We start from the raw sequence: 10,991 nt of genomic DNA on the forward strand, positions 1-10,991 counted from the left end.
ATGCTTTAGTTGTTGATTACCTCTCCTGATTGACAAAATCCTTTTCTAAAGATGTGAAGCTGTTCAAGTTTAAAGTCTGGCTTGCTGACTGGAGATCTAGTCTGGCTTTTTTTTTTTTGAGATGGGAGTTTTGCTCTGTAACCCAGGCTGGAGTGCAGTGGCATAATCTCGGCTCACTGCAACCTCCACCTCCCAGGTTCAATTGATTGTCCTGCCTCAGCCTCCTGAGTAGCTGGGATTATAGGTGCCTGCCACCATGCCCCACTAATTTTTATGTTTTTTTAGTAGAGATGGGGTTTTACCATGTTGGCCAAGCTGGTCTCAAACTCCTGCCCTCAAGTGATCCACCTGCCTTGGCCTCCCAGTGCTGGGATTACAGGCATGAGCCACCACACCCGGCCTAGTCTGGCTCTTTATTCTGATGCACTGTGTGTTGACTTAATAGCTCAGTTCTGGAAGGGTGGTACTCTACCAGAATACCCGAATAAAAAGGCTGCTGCCAACCCAGCCTGAAAGCCAGCCTGGAAGGAGTGGAACCCTTAGCACTTTCACTTCTTCCCACATCCTCAGCTCCCAGTGTCTTAAACAAATGAAAGCTCCTTGCAAAGAACATCTTCATAGGGAAGAAAAAGCAGGGAGCAGCTAAGCCTCAGGACAGACTACAGCATGGAGGCCCCCCAGGAGGGAGGACCTGGGTGCTGCTGCCCTATCTCCTGGCCCTCTGTGGACTGAATACCCACTCTGTGACTGAGCCCAGAGCAACAGCTGCTTCAGACACACCAGAGGTGCCCTTTTCAAATGGAGGTCCCTGGCCTCACTCCTAGAGGTGTGAGTCCTTAGGGTCTTTGGACTAGACCCTATGAATCCAAGCCTTTTTTTATGAATCCAAGCCTATGACTCCAGGCTAGAGCACAGTGGTGCAATCTCGGCTCATGCAACCTCCGCCTCCCGGGTTCAAGCAATTCTCCTGCCTCAGCCTCCCAAGTAGCTGGGATTACAGGCACTGTGCCACCATGCCTGGCTAATTTTTTGTATTTTTAGTAGAGACAGGGTTTCACTGTGTTAGCCAGGACGGTCTCCATCTCCTGACCTCGTAATCCCCCTGCCTCAGCCTCCCAAAGTGCTAGGATTACAGGCATGAGCCACCGCACCCAGTGAATCCAGGCCTTTAACAAACTCCTTTATTTAAAAGAATGAAAATGTACAGGAAAAATGAGGTTTTTACTATGTATTATGCCAAAGAGAGATTATGAAAGCATTTATTCATAGGGATAAATTAAAGGGTTAAACTCACAGCCAGATAGCCCGCATATCCTGAAAAGGTGCCACCAGCCTGTAGTTCTCCCAAGTTTCCCTGCAATGCCAAAACTAAGAAAGCACATTATAGACCTTGAAATGCAGCATTGAGTGAAGGGTCCAGTGTTTTCTTTTGGTTGACTCTTGACCTGTGAGCAAGTAAGTGTGAATATTAATCACTATTGCACAGGATTCAGGCCAGAGGAGTTTAGGAAACTGACTGAATGAACTTAAGTGGGTATCTTTGCTATAGTATAGCTTGAGTCTTTAAGAAGGGACCCAGTACCCAGAGTTTGGCCACAGAATCTTCCTGTCCACCCACCCCTGCCTCCACCAATTTGGCAACATCTTAGAAAACTAATTTTTTTCTGAACACCTTTCAGGAAACTCTGGCCTGGAGTTCGTAGATGTATTCTTGTCCTCTTAAGAAAGGACACAGGTACACTTAGAGAATTGGGGTGGAGTTCTCTCATTTCTTCTCAGCTCCTCCTCTGAAAATGAGTCCTTTCTACTTCTGCTCAAAGTTATGGAAATACCCAATTTCAAAAACCTAACTACAAAGTGAATGATTTTATATTTTCTTCTTTTCCTAAATGGCTCCTGGTTCTCTTCCCCAGGGCTGTCCCTGCTTCACTGACAAGCTGAGAGACAGAACATTCTTTAGGGTTCCATCATTTGCATGTTTAATTAGTATGTGTAAAATTATTGTCAGAATACATTATAATATTATGGTAAGCAGATGTGATAAATTTTTAAGAAAGCCAAGTTACACATATTATGTTCCTCTACTTTAAAAATGATTTCAGATTTCTGAAGGGTGTTAAAAATTAAGTATTACATATATTTTTTAATTTATCAGACCATATTTGTTAGAGTAATTTTACATTCACAGCAAAACTGCACAGAAGGAATGATTTCCCGTATACCTGCTGTCCTCAAAGACAAACTATCCCTCTCCGACTCTGAAATTCCCCACCAGAATGGTACATTTCTTATAATTGATGAATCTATGCTCATACATCATTATCACCCAGAGTTCATAGTTTACATTGGGGTTCATTCTTAGTGTTAGACTTCCTATGGGTTTGGACAAATAAATAAGGACTTGTATCCACCATTAGAGTATCGTACAAAGTAGTTTCACTGCCCTAAGACTCCTTTGTATTGCATATATTTTAAACTTCTTTTTGTTTTGAGAGATGGAGTCTTTCTCTGTTGGCCAGATTGGAGTGTGCTGGTGAGATCATGCCTCACCACCTGACTCAAGAGCACTTCCCACCTCAGCCTCCTGAGTAGCTAGAACTACCGGTGCACACAACCACACCTGACTAATTTTTTATTTTTATTTTTGTAGAGATAGTGTCTTACTATGTTGCACTGTAGTGCAATGGCGTGATCTTGGCTCACTGCAACCTCCACCTCCTGGGCTCAAGTGATTCTCCTGCCTCAGCCTCCTGAGTACCTGGGATTACAGGCATGTGCCACCACACCTGGCTAATTTCATATTTTTCGTAGAGACAGGGTTTCTCTATGTTGATTAGGCTGGTCTCAAATTCCTGACCTCAGATGATCTGCCTGCCTCAGCCTCCCAAAGTGCTGGGAGGTGGCATGAGCCACCTCACCTGGCCAAAGAAAAACCTTAAAAGCAGCAAGAGGAGAAAAATAAAAATCATATTCAAAGGATTAAAGAAAAGAATGACAGCAGACTTCTTGTCAGAAGCTGTGCAAGCCAGAAGAAAGTAGAAAACTATCATTAAAGTACTAAAAGAAAAAAAAAACTGTGAACTTAGAATTCTTTGCCCAGGAAAAAATATCTTTCAGAAAAGAAAACTAAGTAAAGATGTTTTCAGACAACTGAGATAATTCATAGCCAACAAGCCTATGGTACAAGAAATGTTAAAGCAATTTCTTAGAACCCGAGAGGTGGAGGCTATGGTGAGCCAAGATTGCGCCACTGCACCCCAGCCTGGGCAACAGAGTGAGACTCAGTCTCAGAAAAAAAAAAAGAAATATTCTTAGAAAGAAAGAAAATTATATCATATGGAAATTTGGATCTAAACAAAGAAATAATGGTCTCCACAGATGGTAAATATATAAGTAATATGAAAGATGTTTTTACTCATCCAAAATCTTTTTTTTAAATAATAGTTTAAAACCAAAATAATAAAAATTTACTGTGGGCTTTAAGCATATGTAGAACCAAAATGTATGCCAACAACAGCATGAAAAATGAGAGGAGAGAAATAGAAGCATATTGTATATGATTTTTACACCATATGTGGAGTGGTATAATTTTGAAGTTAGGGTGTGATGAGTTAGAGATGTATATTGTAAATCCTAGAGTAGCATTCAGCAATCATTCATTTACATATTATCTATGGCTATCTTCGTGCTGCAAAAAGCAGAATTGAGTAATGTCAGCAAAGACCATGTGTCTCACAGAGACTGTAATGTTTACTTACTATTTGACACTTTACAGGAAAAAAAAAGGTTGTCAACTCTTGCCCTAGAGCAGCCATAAAATAAATTGATAATCTATAATTATTGTAGTTATGGTAACTATGTTAAATATAAATGATTTAAGTGGCCAAGGTACTGATTAGAACTGCCAGATCAAATTTTTAAAAAGCAACACTTAGCTATATGCTATTATGTCAGGAGTCCTGTCTCCACACCTCTCCTCCATTTGGAGATTTGCTAGAAGGACTCATGAGTCTCAGTATATGATTGCATTAAGACATATGGCTAAAATTTGTTATGGTACTATAGTAAGAATACACACAGAGCCAGATAATAAGGGAAAAAGATATAGGTGGAGTCAGGAGAAATCCATTTACAGGTTTCCATATGCTGCCACCCCTCATGAAGGATCACATAGAGCACATCCTCTCTCCAACACTGGAAATGGAGTAACATTTGTGTAACATTTCTGCCCCAGGGAATCCCATTAGAGACCTCAGCACCCCAAAATTTTATTAGCAGGTGGTCACATAGGCACCCTCTGTCTAGCACATTCCAAAAATTCATGCCTCCAAATGAGAAGTAGGTATTCAGTGTAAACCAAATTGTTTGCACAGTCTGGGTCTAGTCAACCACCCTTCTCTATTAACTGTTAATGAGGAGCTAAGTTTCTAGATGCCAGCCACAGGCCAATCTTGCTAGCATGCTAGCAGGCATTCCTTTTTTTTTTTTTTGAGACGGAGTCTCCCTCTGCTGCCAGGCTGGAGTACAGTGATGCAATCTCAAGCTCACTGCAACCTCCGCCTCCTGAGTTCAAGTGATTCTCCTGCCTCAGCCTCCCAAGTTAGCTGGGCTAGTAGGCATTTCTAAGTATAGTAGTCTCAAGCATGCCCCTTAACTATTTCAGCACAGCTGACCACCAAAACAAAGAACAAAAAAACTTTACATATCAAGCTAAACACAGGTCTAAAATGTAATATGTAAATATATTTTTACATATTTATAAATATATGTAAAAATTATATATAACAGAAAAAATATAATATGTAAACACAAATCAAAAGAAAGTTGTAGAGGCTATATAAAAATCAAACTAACTGTATTTTAAAATAAGCAATATTGACTTACCAGCATAATGGTAAGTCAATTTGTGAAGAAGGATATAACAATCTTAAGCATTTAGGCACCTCATAACAGAGTGTCAAAATACATAAAGCAAAAAAATAGTAGAATCAAAAGGAGAAATAAACAAATTCACAATTATAGTTGATTTCAAAACTCCTCTCTCAATAATTAGTAGAACTAGTAGACAGAAAACTAGTTAGGATAAAAATTATCAACCAACTTAATCAATTTTAAAGACATTCCAACAATGGCAGAATCCACATACTTTTCAAGAGTACACAGAAGACTCACCAAAATCAACTACATTTTATGACATCAAACAATGTGAGAGGATTAAAATCATATACAGTATATTAACTGACCATAGCATAATTGAACATCAATAATAGATATGAGAAAATCCACAGTATTTGGAAATTAAATAGCACATTTCTAAATAATTCTATTTTGAAAAAATTAAAATTAAAAATATATAAAATTCATAACATGTAGCTAAAGCAGAACTTAGAAGGAAATGTATAGCATGAGATGCAAAAATCAGCAATGAGAAAAGTTCCCAAATCAATGATCTAAGCTGCACCTTAAGAAACTAGGAAGCTGGGCACGGTGGCTCACGCCTGTAATCCCAGCACTTTGGGAGGCCAAGGTGGGCAAATCACCTCAGGTCAGCAGGTCAAGACCAGCCTGACCAACATGAAGAAACCCCTTCTTTACTAAAAATACAAAAATTAGCCAGACCTGGTGGCGATTGCCTGTAATCCCAGCTACTCAGGAGGCTGAGGCAGGGGATTGCTTAAACCTGGGAAATAGAGGTTGCGGTGAGCCGAGACTGCGCCGTTGCTCTCCAGCCTGGGCAACAGGAGCAAAACTCCATCTCAAAAAAAAAAATGAAATAAACTACGAAAAAGACAGCAAAACAAACCCAAAGTAAACAAAAGGAAGGAAATAATAAAGAGCAGAATTAATGAAAATGGAAACAAAAAAATTATAAAACTTTATGAAACCAAAAGCTGGTTTTTTAAACAAATGAATAACATTTACCAGAATTTATAAGAAAAAAGAGAAAAACCAAAAACTTGAAAAAAACAGGCTAGAAGGGAAAATATCATCACAAATCATATAGACATTAAAAGCATTATAAGAGAATTATATGAATAATTTTCTGCAATTAAATTCAACCACTTAGATGAAGTGAACCAATTCCCATGAGACTCCATCAAAGCTCGCTCAAGTAAAATATAGAATCTAAATTAGCCCCATATCTATTTTAAAAATTGAATTCATAATTTAAATTTTCCCACAAAGAAAACCTCTGATCCACAAAGTATCCCTGGTAAATTCTCCAGGCATTTAAGGATGAAATAATACCAATTTTACATAAACTCTTTCACTTCCAGGAAGATGGAATAGACATCGATTTCCCTATTTCTCCTGCTAAGTATAACTAAAAACCATGGTCATTTTATATAGGAGAAACATAAGACTGAAACATGTAGAGAGGAATGAAGACTATCTAGGAACCTCAGGACTCGAGAAAGGACATGATAGTGAGTTTCTTGGATTTTCTTTATGCTTCAGAGTCCTCAGAATGGGAGCAAAAAAAAAAAGCCAGCAAACCAGAAATGCCAATGGATGCAGACAAAACAACAACAAAACTGTTCTCTTCAGCAGAGAGAGAGGAACCAGGAAAGAGACAGCCTAGCAAGACAAAAAACTTTTAGACAATAAGCATGCTACTTCAGCCATACACCACAAAGAAAAAGCACAACAGGAATCCTGATCGTGATGGAAATGTTTTGTGTCTCAACTGTATAAATGTCAGTATCTTGATTGTGCTATCATAATATAGTTTTGCAAGCTGTTACCATTAAGAAAACCAGATAAAGGGTACATAAGACCTGTCCGTATTATTTCTTAGAACTCTAAATATACCTGTAATTATCTCGAAATTGTAAATTTAATTTTTTAAATCATCATACAAAACCTGCACACAGACGTTTATATCAGCTTTATTCGTAACTGCCAAAACTTGGAAGCCAGCAGGATGTCCTTCAGTAGGTATATGGATAAACTGCAGTACATCCAGACAGTGGGTTATTATTCGGTGCTTTAAAAATGAGCTATCAAGCCATGAAAAGAAACAGAGGGAACTTAAACGCATATTACGAAAAATACAAAAATTAGGCGGGTGTGATGTCAGGCACCTGTAATCCCAGTTACTTAAGAGGCTGAGGCAGGAATAACTTGAACCCACAAGGTGGAGGTTGCAGTAAGCCTAGATTGTGCCACTACATTCCAGCCTGGGCGGCAGAGTGACACTCCATCTCCAAAAAAAAAAAGTAAAGATGGTGTTCAGTGTAAACCTTTCTTTACAAACCATTCGGTGTAAACCTTTCTTTACAAACCCTATCTAGCAGTTGAGTGTCCCATAAAGTTGATGATATATCCTAGCTGCCTGATTTCTGAAGGAAATCCCTGATTTGGGGGAATATAGATCTTTGTAGGTGTTGGCTAATTGGGTTTCTAAGCTGCATGCAGGAGAGTCATGGAATTCAAGCTTTAGGGTCAGGTCACATGGCATGGAACCCACAAGTTGTTTAAGGTCTGCAATAGGAAGGAATCTTCTGCCTTTTGTGTGTTTTTTGAAACACTCTCAGTAGACAGGTGAGACTCTGACATCACCAGAGCAGGGAGTTTTCAAGGACCAGCTTCTGTGAGACAAACCTTGCAAAGCAAGTACTCAACAGTACAGTCATTGTGTCACCCACCCCTGCAGTCACGTTCAGATGAAATGAACAAGGATGAATACCTCTTCTCTGCCTGGGTGGCATGAACCAGGGGTCTCTGAGGCCAGTTGTTTGCACGGACTTCCCACCTTCTCACTATTTCCCCATCTCATTCTTTATCTTCAGGGGGAGCTGACTATGACCAGCCACATGGAAAACTTACAGAATGCCCTGTACTTCGATATGGTGCCAGAGTCCTGGGCTAGACGAGCCTACCCTTCCACCGCAGGCCTGGCTGCCTGGTTCCTAGACCTCCTTAACAGAATTAAGGAGCTAGAGGCTTGGACGAGTGATTTTACAATGCCCTCCACTGTGTGGCTGACAGGCTTCTTCAACCCCCAGTCCTTCCTGACGGCCGTCATGCAGTCCACGGCCCGCAAGAATGAGTGGCCACTGGACCAGATGGCCCTGCAATGTGATGTGACAAAGAAGAACAGAGAAGAGTTTAGGAGTCCTCCTCGGGTAGGGGTCTACGTCCATGGCCTCTTCATGGAAGGTGCCCGCTGGGACACACAGGTAAAGCCTGGGATGAACCAAAGGGCATATTTTTGGGGGCTGATTAAATACACATTGCTTCCTGTGAAATCTGACCACTAAAAGAGATACCCCTGAATCTTTTTATCTAGATAACCTTTCTTTCTCTGAGGCCATAAAGCCATTTTTATCTAGTCAGGGGTGATGCAAAGAGCATAGACTTTGCAGAGGGAGTAGAGTGGAAAGGTTAATAGCAAGGGCTTTGGAAGCAGACTGGCTGGATCTGAGTCCCAGCACCATCATTTGTTAACTCTGTGACTTGAGATATAATTTCACCTTTCCAGACCTCACCTGTTAGATGGAAGAATAGTGTCATCATAACAATTAAGCGAGTTACTATGTAAGACACTTGAACGGTGCCTGGCATATAGGTGGTGCTCAAAAAGTGCTGGAGTCAGCTATCTCTCCTGCTGCTGCTGTGTGTGTCTGGGGGATATTATTTCACCTCCTTGGTCCACTTTCTTTATTCATGAGCTCTCAAAGATCAGGAATCTTCTGCTTTTCATGTTGTCCTGCGTTGGCAAAGAGGAGCCAGTAGGTATAGCTTAAAGTGGCATTTTGAAAGGGTTCCTCATCAAAGGCTAATAAAAATGTGAGTCACCATGAGATTGGAGAAGAAGTTTTGTCACAGATAAGAAACTGAAAAAAACAAGCACAGATGCCTGAGATAAATGAAATGAACAAGAATGGATAACTCTAGAAGTGTACACTTGTACGCAATCTGGAAAGAGTGCGTAGTCAAATATCCCACTTGACAGTGACACTAAACTATTCTTAGCAGTCAAGATAAAGCTAATGGGGCAAAATTGTTAGAAGATCCAGAAGATCCCAGGAGGCCATGTGAATATGCACATAGAGATACACTTGGTTCAGTAGTACCCCCAAAAATTCATGTCTAGGCATAACCCCAGAATGAATATTTAGACATAAGGTCTTTGATTAGTTAAGATGAGGTCATACTGGATTATCATGAACCCTAAATCAAATGACCAGTACTCTTATACAGACCACACAGATGGCCATAGATATGGGAACAATAGACACTGTGGATTATTAGAGGGTGGAGGGAGGAGTGGGGGTTAATAAAAACTACCTGTCCAGTCCTATGCTCACTAACTAGGTGAGGATGAATCCATACTCCAAACCTCAGCATCACACATTTCCATGTAACAAATCTGCACATGTACCCCATGTATCTATGAGTTGAAATTTATAAAAAAAGAATCTAAAATAGCCGGGCACAGTGGCTCGCGCCTATAATCCCAGCACTTTGGGAGGCCGAGGTGGGTGGATCACGAGGTCAAGAGATCGAGACCATCCTGGTCAACAAGGAGAAACCCCGTCTCTACTAAAAATTCAAAAATTAGCTGGGCATGGTGGCACGTGCCTGTAGTCCCAGCTACTCGGGAGGCTGAGGTAGGAGAATTGCTTGAACCCAGGAGGTGGAGGTTGCAGTGAGCCGAGATCGCGCCATTGCACTCAAGCCCGGGTAACAAGAGCAAAACTCTGTCTCAAAAAAAAAAAAAAAAAGAATCTAAAAGAAAAAGGAGATGGAAAATTTTTTGGGACATGTTTTATAATGGTTAGCATTTTGTTAGATATAGCAAGTAACAGTCTCTTGGAGTACTATCAGCAGCAGAAAATGTATTGGTTCATTCCATACACGCTTGCAGTTAAACAAATTACATCAAACATACATACATACAAACACACACACACACACGACCATGTAGAGACACAGACGAGAATGCCCTATGAAGGTAGAGGCAGAAATTGGAGTGATGCATCTACAAGCCTAGGAATTCCAGGGATTGCCAGCAACCATCAGAAGCTAGGAAAGGTATGGGACGGTTTCTGCCTCAGAACCTCCAGGAGGACCAACTCTGCCCACACTTTGACTTAGGACTTCTGACCTCCAGAGCTATGAGAGGATATGTTGTTTCAAGCCATCAAGTTTGTGGCATTTTATTACACCAGCCCTAGGAAACCCATCCAAGAGCCAACAGAACAGTAAAGCAGGACAATGTTCAGACAGCCTGCATCTAAGATGCCTCTTCTCATGTTTTATCCTCAGGCTGGGATCATTACAGAGGCAAAGCTGAAGGATCTGACACCCCCTATGCCTGTGATGTTCATCAAGGCCATTCCTGCAGATAAGCAGGACTGCTGCAGTGTCTATTGCTGTCCTGTGTACAAGACGAGTCAGCGGGGACCCACCTATGTGTGGACTTTCAACCTGAAGACTAAGGAAAACCCATCCAAGTGGGTAATGGCTGGTGTAGCCTTGCTTCTCCAGATTTAGCTTCCTGCAGAACCACTGAGAAAAGAAAAAGGCTGGGCTTGGAGGCTGCCCAGAGGGACACGTGGGTGAAGGGTGACCGCAGACACTTAGAAAGATAACAAACCATGAACACTCGTAACTGTAGAATTCCTCTAGGGAACTTAGAGAGATATGCCTAAAGTGAGGCTGAGCTGGAGGAATATGGACCCAGGAACTAGAAGAGGAGAATTTCATAATGCTAAACCTTTCTTAATAAAGTGATTTACTCAATCAACTGTGTCTGGCCCAGGATCTGAGAGCTGCTTAGTCACAAATGATCGTGTAGAGACCAAGAGAAATAAGCCACAAACACCTGGGCCCTGACCTTGTTATACACACCATCCTAAGGTACTCTTGCTCCAGGCTACTCCACTCAGTCCTTGGACCAGTGGTATTGGCATCACCCATGAACCAGAATCTCCATTTCACCAATCTCTCTAAGAAATGTGTATGCACGTTATAGTTTGAGA

The 10,991-nt window shown here is 41.0% G+C and overlaps 1 protein-coding gene across 25 annotated transcripts in view; it reads left to right on the top strand.

Moving 5' to 3' along the window:
• Positions 1-10,756, top strand: part of DNAH9 (dynein axonemal heavy chain 9) — a 422,325-nt gene extending 411,569 nt beyond the window's left edge. For all 25 annotated transcript variants that reach the window (XM_078373042.1, XM_078373048.1, XM_078373046.1 and 22 more), the window contains 2 exons: positions 7,794-8,183; positions 10,276-10,756. In XM_078373042.1, coding sequence (XP_078229168.1) covers positions 7,794-8,183; positions 10,276-10,503 — 618 coding nt within the window. In that variant the 3' untranslated portion in view covers positions 10,504-10,756. The remainder of the gene's footprint in view (positions 1-7,793; positions 8,184-10,275) is intronic.
• The last annotated feature ends 235 nt before the right edge of the window (positions 10,757-10,991 follow it).

This window comes from Callithrix jacchus, chromosome 5 (genome assembly GCF_049354715.1).
Source record: "Callithrix jacchus isolate 240 chromosome 5, calJac240_pri, whole genome shotgun sequence".
Taxonomy (NCBI): Eukaryota; Metazoa; Chordata; class Mammalia; order Primates; family Cebidae; genus Callithrix; species Callithrix jacchus.